The 14,666-nt window shown below is 43.3% G+C and overlaps 1 protein-coding gene across 1 annotated transcript; it reads right to left on the reverse strand.

Annotated features, from left to right (window-relative positions):
- Positions 1-1,160: 1,160 nt before the first annotated feature.
- LOC115320229 lies at positions 1,161-12,092 on the reverse strand. The gene is made up of 2 exons (XM_040221638.1): positions 12,063-12,092; positions 1,161-2,435 (listed from the first exon to the last, which is right to left on the reverse strand). The coding sequence occupies exons 1-2, from the start codon at positions 12,090-12,092 to the stop codon at positions 1,161-1,163; spliced, it is 1,305 nt and encodes a 434-aa protein (XP_040077572.1).
- Between the last annotated feature and the right edge of the window lie 2,574 nt (positions 12,093-14,666).

Here is a 14,666-nt window from a genome sequence, read left to right on the forward strand (position 1 = left end):
GTCGTCGATTCTAGGTAAGGGATAGCCGTCTTTAGTGGTGATCTTGTTAAGTCGACGGTAATCTACACAAAATCGCCATGATCCGTCTTTTTTCTTAGTGAGAACAACAGGGGCCGACCATGGGCTGGATGAAGGCTCGATTATGTTTCTTTGGAGCATATCTCTGACGTGATCGTCGACGGCCTTACGTTCGGTGGGTGAAAATCTATAAGGGCGGCTTCGAATGGGAGATGCTGTGCCGGTGTCAATGTAATGAGAGACTACCGAAGTTTGAGCTAGAGAGCGGCTATTAAAATCGAAGATTTGTTCATACGAAACAAGAAGCTTTGTTAGGGCTTCCTTCTGGTGAGGAGGCAAGCTAGAGTCTACCATTTTAGCAACTTGTGCGGCGGTGCTTTGGGCAGCTGACGGTAGCCTCGTAGATGTAAGTTCAGAGAGCGTTGCAAGCGTGGTATAAGAATGAGATGTTAGAGTGGCCAAACGTGCACCACGGGGAACAATTTGCGACTCAGTAGATGTGTTGGTGACGAAAAGAGAAACTTGTCCTTGAGTTGTCGTGGCGATGCAGTAGGGAAGAATAACTGGCTTTTTTGCGACAAAGTTGGCAATGGGTTCAATGAAACCAGTGGTGCTTTCGAATGGACGGTCCGGCAGGAGTGTGAGAGCAATAGCGGAAAGGGGGGGCAACAGGTAATCGTCGTCGGTGTGAAGCGAAATGGGTGAATTTTCGTACACGTCGTAACTAGTCTGCCGAGTGCTCAAATGAAGTTCGCGGCTGGCGCAGTCAATGAATGCCTCGGTGGCCGACAAAAAATCCCATCCCAAAATAACGTCGACGACACAATTAGCAAGTACAGTAAACAAAATGATATAGGAAGTGCCTCCGATAGAAATAGGGATGGTGCAGTAGCCAAGAGGTTGCACAAGTTCACTGTTTCCCATCCGTAGAAAATGTCCAGCGGGTGGAGGGGTGAGCACTTTGTGTAAACGGCGGCGAAGCTGATTAGAAATGCAGGATTTTGCAGCACCTGTGTCAACTAATGCTAAAAGTTTTTCTTCTCCAATGTAGACGGTAATAGTTGTAGGGCCAAGGTAAGGAGGATTTAGGACCGGAGACGGTAGTGCAGCCTGACCTCCATTGTTAAGACAGGCTGCGCTGCTTAGTTTGACGACGGAAGTCCGGTAGTAGCGTCAGTGAACGGCGAGACGGAGCGGTTTCGTCGAGGATAGGGGGAGGGTGATCGACCACGTCGGAATTCAGCAGCTGGAAAGGGACGTGTGTTGCGATGGTCGTCAAAATTGCGGCGGTCACTGGAACTGCCGTGGTTGTCGAAATTCCGGCGCGTGTCGTGGTCGTCAGAATGTCGAGTTTGATTCTGTGGGGTGCGACTGTAGGCTTCAGCATTCATGCGGCGTCGGCAGTAGCGGATGATATGACCTGGGGCGTGACAGTAGAAGCATATCGGACGTTGATCTTGAGTGCGCCATTCCTCTGTCCGCCGGGGTGATAGGTAGCGTGTGGATGGAATTGAGACGTTGTGAGAAGTTTGCAGAGCGCAAATGTGTGGTGCTGAGTGCTGTAAAGAGCAGATGGGTGGTGAGGAAGTCGATGGTGCCATGCATGTGGGAGACGACGAAGAAATAGGACCAAGGGCAGCACGAAGTTCGTCTTTGATTACCTGTTCAATCTTAGGCGCCTCGGGTTGCGAGATTGAAGAACTGGCTGAGAGGCGCAGGGATCCCAAGAAGTCGCGTAGTTCGTCTCGAATTATTCGCCTGATGAGATTGGGGAGGTCAGTGTCGGCAGTTGTAGTTGAAACTTCAGGGAGCCGTTCAAATCCGGTGTTGCAGATCCGACCACATTGAAGGTCTTCATAATGCTTGCATTCTGCAATGAGCTGCTGCACGGTCTGAGGTGACCTGGGTGCGACGATGGAAAACAGCTCTTGGGATAATCCTTTGAAGAGGTGCTTGATTTTTTCGTCCTCCGGCATAGCTGCGTTGACACGTCCGCAGAGGCGAAGGACGTCCTCGATGTAGGACGTCGATGTTTCGGAGGGGGCTTGGTACCTCCTGGAGAGTTTGTCCCGCGCTTGTTGTCTTCTGCGTTCAGGTGTACCGAAGACGTCTGCGAAGGCGGTTTTGAACGCATCCCATGAATTAATTTCTTCCTCGTGATTGTCGTACCATTGGAGTGCAGTCCCTTTGAGGAAAAATACGACGTTGGCGAGTTTGATGGTGTCGTCCCAACGGTTGTGTTGGCTCACCCGGTCGTAATTTTTGAGCCAGTCCAGAACGTCAGCGTCGGCTGAACCGGTGAAATCCTGGGGGTCACGTTGGCGAGTTTTGACCGTTGAAGTGTTGGTGGGGCGCTGGTCTCTTACATTCCCGTTATCGTCGTTCATGGTTGTGACAGTCGACCGTCCGCTGCGCAGCTCCAGGTCGGAATTACCAGATTATCAGGTTGGGGATCGCTAGCGCACCTCCACCAAGTGTTGAGACGTTGATAAAAGAGATTTAATAGAAGATAGGAGGAAAATGCGACCAGTATGAATGGCGGTACAGCATTCAAGAAGCGCCCGTGCCGAGCGCGCGCTTGGTCAAACCCCTGCCTGTCTGTCCGTGCCACTTCTTCTTCCTTATAATATATATATATATATATATATATATATATATTATTATTATTATTATTATTATTATTGTCGCTGCTGCCACAGCGTGTAGTGCTATTTGTTTGAATTTTGTTGTTTGCTCACGAAATAGCAAAGGACCTCACCAAACTGTTTGGTGGGTTAAAGGAAGATTTGAAGAAAGAAGTTAGGACGCTGAAAGACTCATTCGACAGGGACATTAGGGCAGACCTGCGCGAGGTTAAGTCTGGCATGGACTTCATGAATGCCCATTTCGAACAAATGGAACAGAAGATAGATGATGTTCTAAGGGAAAACATGACCTTAAAAAACCAAAACGACAACCTTCGCCAAACAAATGAAGCTATGCAAAAAGACATGAAGCAGTTCCAGGCTAGGCTACTTCACTGTGAGCAATATACGCGAAATGCAAACTTAGAAGTTAAAGGCCTGGCAAAACGTGACAATGAAGACCTTGAAGCCGTTTTGGCCCAGATCGGTGACCTTATCGGTGAGCCGATAACGCCCGCCCATGTTGAAGTGTGTCATCGTGTGCCAACACGTATTACGTGGGAAAGTAACATCGTCATTCAGTTTGCATCCCGCTGTAAACGCGATGTTGTACTTATGAAGGCAAAAAAAAAAAAAGACGTATCACATCCGTTGATCTCGGCTTGTCACCGGCTGTACCAGTCTTTGTGAATGAGCATTTATGCCCAGCGCTCAAGCGTTTGCTTGGGCAAGCTATCGGCAAAAAGCCCGAATTTCACTGGAAATTTGTGTAGGTTACAAATGGAAAGATCTTCGCCAAAAAGACTGACAGTGCCCCGAGCATTCAAATTGTGACTGAAGATGACCTTGCCAAACTTTGCTAGGAACTGATATAAGCTACTATCACACTACATGGCTGGGTGGTATCACGATTTTATTTTGCCATCAGATGACATAGAATGTTTAGAAACTAGGAGCAGTCTATACTTCGTTTCAGCTTCGGTCCGAGCGCGGCCAATGTTATGAGCCGAAGGGCCAATCAAACAGCGAAAGAGGCACAACGTCATGGCGTGCTCTCTGCAGTTGATAGGACCAGCCGCTATTCGCCGTCGCTCTGTGCGCGCTCCTCCGCCGGCTAGTCCTATCAGGCGCAGAGAGCACGCCATGACGTAGCACTCTTTACGCTGTTTGATTGGCCCTTTGGCTCATAACATCGGCCGCGCTCGGACCGAAGCTGAAACGAAGTATAGCAGCCTTTCATCTCAATGTGCGCTCTCTCAAAAATAAAATGGATGAATTAGATACCCTAATTTCTCACTTTTCCATACCAATTCGACGTTTCTTTCTTCACTGAAACATGGTATCATGATGGCGATGATATGTATGTCTTAAAAGGGTATAATAATTTTTATTTAAATCGGAAATAGAAACGCGGGGGAGGTGTTTCTACTTACGTTCGGCAAGACATCCGGTGTGAAATTCTGGAAACGTACATTGAAATGACAGAAGACTTTGAAATATTAACAGTGAGAAGTAATAATCTAATTTGCTCGGTTGTATATAGGCCGCCGTCAGCGTGTTTTGAAAGGTTTGGTTTGTTTTTGGGTAGATATCTCGATTTTATATCGGTAAATAAGTTAAACCTTTTTCTAGGAGGGGATTTCAATGTAAATGCTTTGCAACATTCGATTCTTTCGTCACAATTGAATAACATTATAAGCTCAAATGGTTTCATGAATGTTATCCAGTCTCCCACTAGAATAAATATTTCCTCCTCAAGCGCCCTCGACCTTTTAATTACAAATGTTTGTGAAAATGTTCATGACGCTGGTACAATCGCTAGTGACATTAGTGACCACATTCCCATATTCATATCCTGTTCCTATAGTACTTTCGTAAAAAGCTCAAATAGAGTTACATATGTTTTTCAGAACATATCCGAGCGTAATTTGGAAACGTTTAGGACAGAGACCTCCCACACTGACTGGGACCCAGTCTATTCTAAAACATGCGTAGATGAGGCGTACAACGCATTTATTGACGTCTTCAGCAAAATTTATAGCTCGAATTTTCCCTGTGAAACAAAAACAGTTGCTAAAAATATTCGCAAGCCCTGGATCACACCCTCTGCACTTCAGAAAGCTAAAAAAGAGGGATCGTCTGTACAGGTCCTTTTTATCGACGAGAAATCCCAATAAACTGATAATTTTTAAGCAATTTCGGAACCGCCTGACATCTGAGTTACGAAAGGTTAAGCACGAGTATTATACGCAGCTCTTTAAGAAAAATTCTAAAAAAACGTCCAGAAATAGTTTGGAAAACTATAAATGAAGTTTTACGCCGCGGTGGACAGCGTGATGATGTAGGCGAACTTTCAATCAATGGCAAAAATATATCGGGAACGTTGTTAGCAGAACACTTTAACACAGCTTTTGTAAATTTAAATCCACCACCACATAATGTCAATGCTTCAAACTTTATTGAAGACACAGTACACGAGACACTTTTTTTAACGTCGACTGATGAACACGAAGTATATAACGCGTTTGCGGGTCTCGGCAACAGTAGAAGCTGCGATACAGATGACTTACAAGTTAGGCCTGTGAAATTTGTTCTTAATAACATCGCACCTTGCTTGGTGCACATTTTTAACCTTGCCTTGTCATCAGGAACATTTCCCCGTAAAATGAAATTAGCTAAAGTATCTGTTATATTTAAAGGAGGATACAGAAATCTCCTAACGAACTACAGACCTATCTCTATACTTCCAGTATGTTCCAAAGGACTTGAAACGATTATTTTAAAACGCCTAAACTCTTTCTTTAATAAGCATTCTGCGTTAACGGATTGTCAATTTGGTTTCCGTAAAGGAAAGTCTACAGAATCTGCATTACTTCAACAAAAGGAAATTATTTTGAAAAATATAGAAAAGCGATTATTTACCCTAGGCATATTCATAGATTTTAGTAAGGCATTCGATTTCATCAACCACAAAATTATATTAGATAAACTATACTGTTACGGTGTCCGTGGCGTACCCCTATCTTTTTTTTTTACTCTTATCTTGAGCAACCTGCCCAATGTGTTGTGATCGATGGTCATACATCACCTTTTCTTAAAGTGCGATGTGGTGTCCCCCAGGGCAGTATTCTTGGGCCTATGTTATTTAATATATATATTAATGACATCGTCAACATCAATAAACAAATAAAATATATAATATATGCTGACGACACGAGCCTATTTCTTGCTGAAACGAATGTTGAAAAATTAATAGCCGACGCAAATAATGTCCTTAGCCGGTTTTTTTATGTGATCCAACAGCAATGGCCTTAAGATCAACATCCAGAAAACAAAGGCTATTGTTTTTCGACCGAAGAACAAAGCTGTAGCTATTTACAACAACATTACAATTGGTTCTACACCAATTGAGTTCGTAAAAAGTCATAAAACGCTCGGAATAATTTTTTCTGAGCATCTTTTGTGGAATGACCATGTCGATTATCTCGTCAAGAAGCTGTCCAAAGTGGTTGGAATCATGTCACACTGTCGCTCAGTTTTTCCACTTAATGCTAAACTACAAATTTACTATTTACTATTTCAGTCCTACATCAATTACTGTAATCTTATTTGGGGGAAGACTACTCAAATAAATATTAAAAAGCTTACGTTACTTCAAAAGAAAATGCTCCGTTGCATTGCCAATGAACACTGCATGGCTCATACAAAGCCCCTATTTGCCCAATATAAAGTAATTACCATTGAAAAGATGTACGACTATAGACTGCTGCATAGTTTCCGCTTTTCAACTTCTGACCATATTTTGTTTTTATGCGAAATGGCGAACCTCTCCGAACATCCTCATCGCATCAACACGCGCGCCTCTCGGAAAGATGGATCGTACCTCGAGCTCGTACTAATTATACTTATCGGTCAATCACTTATTGTCTACCTTCATTACTTAACGATTTACTTACCAACAATATTGATATATATAACATGGGAAGGAAATTATTATTGATTTACTTCTTATAGTCCTATCGGACATTGTGTTTAAATAAATGGGAAATAATTTTATTGTGTGGTATATCTATTCTTGTTAAAAAGGTTTTTTCTGTGTAATGTGAAAAATGGCTGCGTACGCTTTTTTTGTTGTTGATATATTGCTTCTTGCTAACCGCATTTCTCTTTTAGAAAGTGTTATATTTTGTAGATATTATGAACAGAAGCTGTGCGTATATTTTTCTGGTTTGTGCGCTTGTGTGCGACCTTATTATTTTTGGTAAATATTGGTATTTTGATTTTGGTATTTTGAACAAAAATATTTTAGCGTGTTTTATTTTTTTTCTGGAAAGTTAGTCCTGCTGCCAATCTCCAAACGGGCCCCAGACCCCGTCAAGCTGCCTTTGGCAGCTTTTTGTATGGGGCACCGTTGGCTAAAAGGCCAAAAATAAAGATTGATTGATTGATTGATTGATCGTGACCCTCCACGGGTTCTCCTCTTGTACTGGCCTGCGTAACTGTCCCGATGCGCGCTGTGGTGCTTTGCATTGAGAACCTGCAACAGTCTTATCTACAATGGAAAAGGAAAGGCTGCCATGGCCTTCTTGCGAAAAATTCTTTGAATAGACTAGCATCAATAAAAAAAAATATAATCGTGAGGTGCAAACTCTGCGCACCGTCTCTTAAAACATATTCAACAAACAGAAAGGCGATCTCCAATTTGCGGAAACATTTGCGGGTAGGCAACATTTATGTCACTTTTAATAATACTTACAGTTATAAAAAAGTAATAATAACTCGCCGATATCTTCCAGCTGAAACACGCTCAAGTAATTCATGAAATCGAGGCGTGCAAGAGGTCAGAGTTTTGGAATAATTCGCGGGTTCTAATTTTCGCAACGCGGTGGGATCGCAATATAGATTCCAACGTGTGTAAATAGTTCGTGGGACCTATTTTTCACGAATTGTAGACGATTCGCGAAATTCACGAAAATGAAGTCGTTTGCAGTATATCATAGACCTATCGAGTTGGTTCTTGCCATGCTCAATTCAAATCGGTCTTCTTTTGGAGACGCATAACATCGATAGAATCATTGCTATCCTAATGATTAGCTACATGACGATCCTAAATTTATGACCTATTTCAGGAGCTTTTTGGGTGTTACCGTGCACTGGATTAACCCAGAATCCTTGGCAAGAGAGTTGCTTCTATTGTGACACTAGTGTCGTGGAAGCGACCACAGTTCGCGTGCTGCGGTTACCCACATCCGGCATATTACGCGTCCACAGACAGATGCAGCGAATCATCGTGGCTGAAATGTGTTCGTAAGTTGTCGTAATCCTTAAATGATCGACGTCGTTTTCAAGTTTTTCTTATCAGCCTTTTTTACGTGAGTTTTATTATACCAGTACTGTCGCATTATTGTTTCTTTGTATTATTTTCAAATTTATTTATGTTGGTTTGACTTGGATACCATTTGCATAAGCACTAAGGAGACTCAACACGCACCTGTGAATTGAGCCCCGATTCGGTTCTTTAAATTTCTGAGCCATTAGTATTTCAACTCAATGTACATAATTTGCAATAACATAAAACGTTTGTAGTTGTGTGTGGTGGTATTAGGGCATGTCGATTGTAGTTTGATATAACACTAATAAAATATTCAGATATGACTGTAATTGTCGCATTTTTATTTGCCTGGCTCACGAAAGTGTGTCAACCCAACTTTGCTTAGCGATCGGGCGGGCGTCTTGGAGTATATAAAATAATTTATTTTTATTTATAGAGAATATAAGAACGCAGGAGTTCATTACTTCAAACTGCTAAGTTCTATAGTTCATTCAACAAATTTCATAAACGGAAAGTAAAATACGTGACATTTATACAGCGGCCATATAACTCGTTTAATTTTATATGGCCCAAGGTGGGTAACTCTCAGAAATAAGTAGTTGCAAAGTAATTGCATTACTTTTTAAAGTAATTTGTAATGCAATGAATTACTTTCATGTAGTAGTAATTGTAATTGTAGTTAAACTACTTTTGGAGCAAAGTAATTCGAATTGTAATTAAATACATTTTGAAAGTAATTTACCCATGTATGGGACTCCTTTCAAAACAACGCAGGAATACTCGTCTCCCATGGGGACTTCCGCCCACAGCCCAGACCGGAAGTGCGCCCGCCGCGCCACCACCGCGCCGTGACGTAAGAGAGATGAGTTCGTGCATAGGTTCTCAGTTTTGGACAACATTGGAGGCCCATTAGCACTCCAGGGAAAGTGGTATCCAATTTATTCAATGGGGTGTCAATGACTACCCAACATTTGACAACACTGAAAGCGCACAGGCACTTCATTGGAAGTGGTATCCATATAATCCAATGGGGTGCGACTACCTAATATTTGACAACACTGAAAACTAATTGACACTCCACTGGAAGTGGTTTTCAATCTATCCAGTGGGGTGCCAATGATTTCCGTATATTGGACAACGCTATGAGCTCATTGGCACTTGACTTGAAACAATTTATCGAATGGGTGCAAATGATTGACTGTCTAATATGGAACAATGTTTGGAAGTCCAATGCTACTTTATTTGAAATGATATTCATTTTATCCAATGGAGTGCCAATGGCTTGCCAATATTGGACAACTTTTGAAGCCCATTGGCACTTTATTTGAAACGGTATTCAATTTATTCAATGGGTGCCAGTGATTGACTGTCTAATATTGGACAATGTTCGAAGCCCAGTGGCACATCATTGTGCCACTTTGCGTGTCATTGGGCGCTTGCCTAATGACACGTCTGCAACAGACTCACGATGCCTTTTTTGGTGAAACAGACATTTTCGCCTGATTGTGTTTTTATCTCATACTTTTATGTATCTGTGTACAGGACAGTGCACTGCTGCTCAGGCCACTTGGCTGTTTGCAGGCACGCAAATAAACCAATCTATCTATCTATTGTAAGTATTACTCATTTTATCCAATGGGATGCCAATGACTATCCCATATGTTACGACATTGGAAGCTCATTGGCACTCCATCGGAAGTGGTTTACAATTTATCCATTAAGGTGCCCATAAAGCACCCCTAGAGGTTCGCCACGAGAGCGCAGCGACACGAGAGCGCGCGTGTCACTAGAGCGCTCGTAACGAGAGCGCTGAACAACAGCTGCAGTCACTAAGCTGCCTTTCCCCGTGGCACAACGTTCAGGTATCGAGTCCACTTCCATGCACCACTCCACGACTCACAAGTCCTCAGCCCAGCGTGCGATTTCCTCAGCCCAGCAGGCGCATGTTTGTCGCTTCGGAAGATGAGAAAATTACGCGCCAAATGCACGAACACTGAAAAGGGAACCGGACAGGAGCCCTTTTTCGGAAAGGTCTAGTCGTTATACATTGGATTATCTGTTACACGAGAGGCACCACTGCACAATATGGGAGTGCAGCTTTATGTTTCGTCAATAATCGTAGGAACGAACGGGTTGATTTCTAACGCTTTCTGAAGTGGACGTTTTCCCGACGTTTGCCAGAATTAAACACGCTAATTATGCAACACCCGCGCGCACGGTAGCCTCCTGTAGCCTTACTCTCAGCAAATAACTAAAATGTTCAATTCCCCCCAAGAAGCTCATTACCAAATTGATTTTAGGGGCGAAGCTCCTTAGGGACTAGCCTTGTCCGTCCGTCCGTCCGTCCATCCGGCGCCCGTGCTCACAAAAAGAAAAAAAAAAATGTTTGCGCAGTCGACAGGATTCGAACCTGTGCGGGGAGACCCCAATGGATTTCTAGCCCATCGCCTTAACCACTTGGCCACGACTGCGGGACGAGTAGGGGGCTCTGAGATGTGGTAGTAACTCAAGAGCTGGGGATGTCATGGATGAAACGTTGCATCTAGCCGCTCAACGTCTATACAGGAGAGGGCGCTGCAGTCAAATGCGTATATAATCGCATTAAACTTTGCATGCATTGGCTCAACGTTTATAGAGGAGAGGGCGCTGCGGTCAATTGCTCAACTGTGTATATAACCCCGTTCCATAACACACATTCTCTTTCTGGCTTCTAGTGGATCCAAGCTGATCCGCTAGAAGAACCACTGGCTCTGCATTTCACCGACCATAAAGCAGTAATAACGAAGTCGAAACGCAACCCGGAACTCAGCACTACCTATGATCAATAAAAAAAATATCAGCACCATTAGCACTACCTATGAACAATAAAATCAGTATCATCAGCACCACCAGAGCTTCGCCCCAATCAACATCATTCACCCAGTGGAGATGCGGTCATTTTGTTTTTTCACCCATCTGGACATGCGAACCGAGTTTTTGTTTCTGAGGGACGAAAATGACAAGTACAATTATCTCCAAAGCGAAAGTAGTGACAATTTTTTACCGCTCTATAAGCGAAAGCGATGACAACTACGCGTTAATGTATTATGGGATAGATAACCTGAACAAACTAAATTATCTTAAATGGCATGCCTGCAGACCGCTGCATTCACCACGCTTGTATCACTTCGCCCAGCTTAATTTGCGTACTCAGCCAATTAAATAACATGAAGGAGTTCGAATTGCCACTCCATTTGGTGTCGAAATCTCAGCTCCGTGGAAACATGCGTGTGAAGACCCCAATATCGATCATTCTCAAGGCAAGCATATGCGCTCTCGTGAGGCGCGCTCTAATGACACGCGCTCTCATGTTGCGGCGCTCTACGCTTCATTAAACACACATATAAAAAAAAATAAAAAAAAGAACTACGAGATACAAGCAGCTAACAGAATTTCAACAAAATTCCATCCTAATTTTATCGTCACACAGTCTGCAAGCATAAAGAAGGAGTTTGATTTGTTTCTGTCTTGCAGAAAAGTGAGTTTATGGTTATCTAACCCTAAAAGTCGCCAAAAAACATTGGATCTTCTTTTCCTTCCTTTTTCTCCCCATCATTAGGCCATAGACGCATCCTCGAAGATTGAATGTATCATCTTCCCCCTCTTTCTCTATCAAACTCATTTTCAACCTGAAAAAAAAAAGGAAGTAGCCAAGCTTGCGTCTTAGTTTTGCATAATTGGTGGTAGATCAAAAAGCCTTTTTTTATGCGTGACATCTTTTTTCTCTTCTAGATCAGTCACTTGCGATTTATGAATGTTTATCTCCGTCAACAATAAACGGTGAATAGAACCGATATTAAAATCTTCTGATGATAGAAAATACGTAATTAGAGTGACATCACAATTTGTAGCGGGCGATAAAGCGGGCAAAACCCGTTCTTTGAAAATAAAAACATAAATTCAGTACGATCATATAATATTGGGAGCGAAGGAGAGACAGCTTTGAAACTGTTACGGTTAGAATGCTTTTTTATATGAACTTGAATAAAACGGTGCCATGTGATTAGTACGTCGTCCGTTCAATCCCCGTTCGCTAGAATTTTTCGTACCTCTTGAACACAAACATTACTCATTGGCATCTTCATGTAGTATAAAAGCACCGACGTTGTAAGTATTCACTAAAAAATACCCGATTAATTTGCACAGCTTCCGGAGCCGGATATTTTAAGTGCGGCCCCTCAACGCCTGAGTAAGAAGGTATTGCGCTTTATTTCCAACACCGGGCTAGACGCCTAAGTATATATACTAACCAAACCCATCTATACCTATTCTAACCTAACCTATATACGTTAAAAACAACGTTCCCGTATTCCGATCTCCAGAGTTACCGATACACACCAAAGACAATATGTTGTTAGGGAAGCTCCCTCTGAAGCTTTTTGTTTTCTTATGCGCGTGTTAGTCACCTTTAAATAATCAAAAAAAAAAACGATAAGTTTGTCAAAGTAGACGGAACAAGCATTTTTTTTTTTCCCGAGTTAAACTGGGAAAAAAGGCGCTTTCGCGAGAGTAAGCGAATTCTCACTCAGGACATCCCCCTTTTGACGCGGTGTGCTTCTGCGCACGACGGCTGAACAGTTCGGTCAGCCACCCGCTGTTTTCCAAACTTCTCCCTCACTTCGAGGGGAGAGGATAGGAGGAAAAAGAAGACGAAGGGTGCTCAGTTCGGTTCAGCTGTCTGACTCCGCTCTGTGTGTGTGTGTAACTGTGTACGATACCGTAAACATCATAACGAAAATTGCTTTAATTTTTCTACTCTTTTCGTCGCTGTCTGGGACAAGCACGTGGATTAGTTTTATTTTTAATGCCGCCGGGCGCAGGTGCACGTTTCCTGGGAACATTCAACAAGCATCAAACCTTTAAGCGGAAGGTACGTGTTCATAATATTCACGCGATTCATTCTGTGCGCAGTACCAGGGTCTCAGTAAGGGTGCAAGTATTATTTTAGGCGGTTAAAACCCTGCCGCGCTACATGATGGCTGGAGGAAAGTGTTTGCTGCGCTACTTGGTAGCAATACTCGTAGCTACTATCGTCTTCGTCCTATTAGCTATTCAGGCACCCAGCAACCTTGGCCCCTCTTGGAGAAGAGAGACATCGGAGTCGATTAAGACCCCTGGTGCGACACAAACCGGGTAAGCAGTAAACTCATCGACCCGCGGAGCAGGATCTGACAAAGTGGGAAGGTAGCGGAAGCTGGCGGGAAAACCTGGAAACTGAATCTTTTGTAGTGTTGAAAGCTGAAGAGTTCCGGTGAAGCTCTTCCCACCTCTTTCCACTTTAGCGTTCGCTTCGCTGAAGTGGAAAGAGGTGAGAGGAGCTTCACCGGAAATCATAACCTGTTACCGACTATTCGCGCAAGAAGTTTCGAAGTAGCCACCTTGATGAGGCCCAGCACACCCAAAGTGAGGGCTCCCCGACTCCGACACGGCCTCTCATGAGCTGAATGGGTCTTCGTTCAACCTCGCTGTCTCGCTCGAAATGGCTCTGTCGTTTTACGTGCATCGCGCGCACGTCTTTTATGTACATTCTAAGCGGACTGATCTGCTTGCACCAGGGTGCAAGCAGATCAGTCTGCAGAGAAGTGCTGAGTGGCTGCATTCACCATGCTTTGTTAGTGTATGACCGCCGCGGGAAATGCCCCAGCCTTTCTTCAAGAATCTGCATGGTGGCCGTATCGATTTCGGCCCACGTTCTTGTGTCTGCGTATATATATGTATATATATAGAGAGAGAGGTAGAAATAAGGAAAAAGCGTAGCGCAGGATGACGAAAAGTATATACGGCAGAAAAACACACTTGAGACAGTTGTTGGAGTTTTTAAAACAGTTCGCCGACGTTTCGGTCTGAGACAGAGGTCTGGCTCAGGCCGAAACGTCGATTAAATTTACGAAGAATACGTTTTAAAAACTCCAACAACCGTGTCAAGTGAGTTTTTCTGCCGTATACACGTATATATATATATATATAACGAAAGTAGAGGAGATCCAGGAAAGGCCTTTCTTTACTGCACCGACGTTTCAAGCGGGGACCGCTTTTCTTCAGGGTGAATGGTTGTGAAATGTCCTCTTCTTCTTGTTGATGTTCGCGTGGAAGAGGAAGAGTTACTATGAAGGGTATTAAAAATATTCGGAACAGGAGCAAAAAAAATTATCGTAATACTTTGAAATTAGTAATTATAAACAATGTTAATCTAAATCAATAAAATGAAATAAATTGATTTGTAGTATTTGGCAGTCTTTGTTACAGCTCCTAAGCACAATCACCCCCGAGCAACCGGAGCGCACACAAAAGGCCGATTTATACCCCACTCACACGACCATAAAGGTACCTTTAGCTAACGGACCTTTATGCCCAGCGGCGAATCAGTTCGCAATCCTCCGCGCGTGGCGTGTGCTCGCGATCCAAGAGCGTGGGCTGATTTGCCGATTGCAAAGGGACCTATGTTAAAGGTACCTTTATGCTTGCCGTGTGAATGGGGTATTAGAGTCACGCTTCTTGTCTAGTCGCTCTCTGCAACCTCTGGTTTATAAGCGATACATCGATGATATATTTATGGTATGGGCACACGGGGAGTCAGCACTCACAGACTTCATTCGGGACTTTAACGGTCTCCACCCCAGTATTACGTTTTCGCACAGTTATTCTAAAACGAG

This window comes from Ixodes scapularis, unplaced genomic scaffold (genome assembly GCF_016920785.2).
Source record: "Ixodes scapularis isolate PalLabHiFi unplaced genomic scaffold, ASM1692078v2 PGA_scaffold6__148_contigs__length_123643588, whole genome shotgun sequence".
NCBI classification, from domain to species: Eukaryota; Metazoa; Arthropoda; class Arachnida; order Ixodida; family Ixodidae; genus Ixodes; species Ixodes scapularis.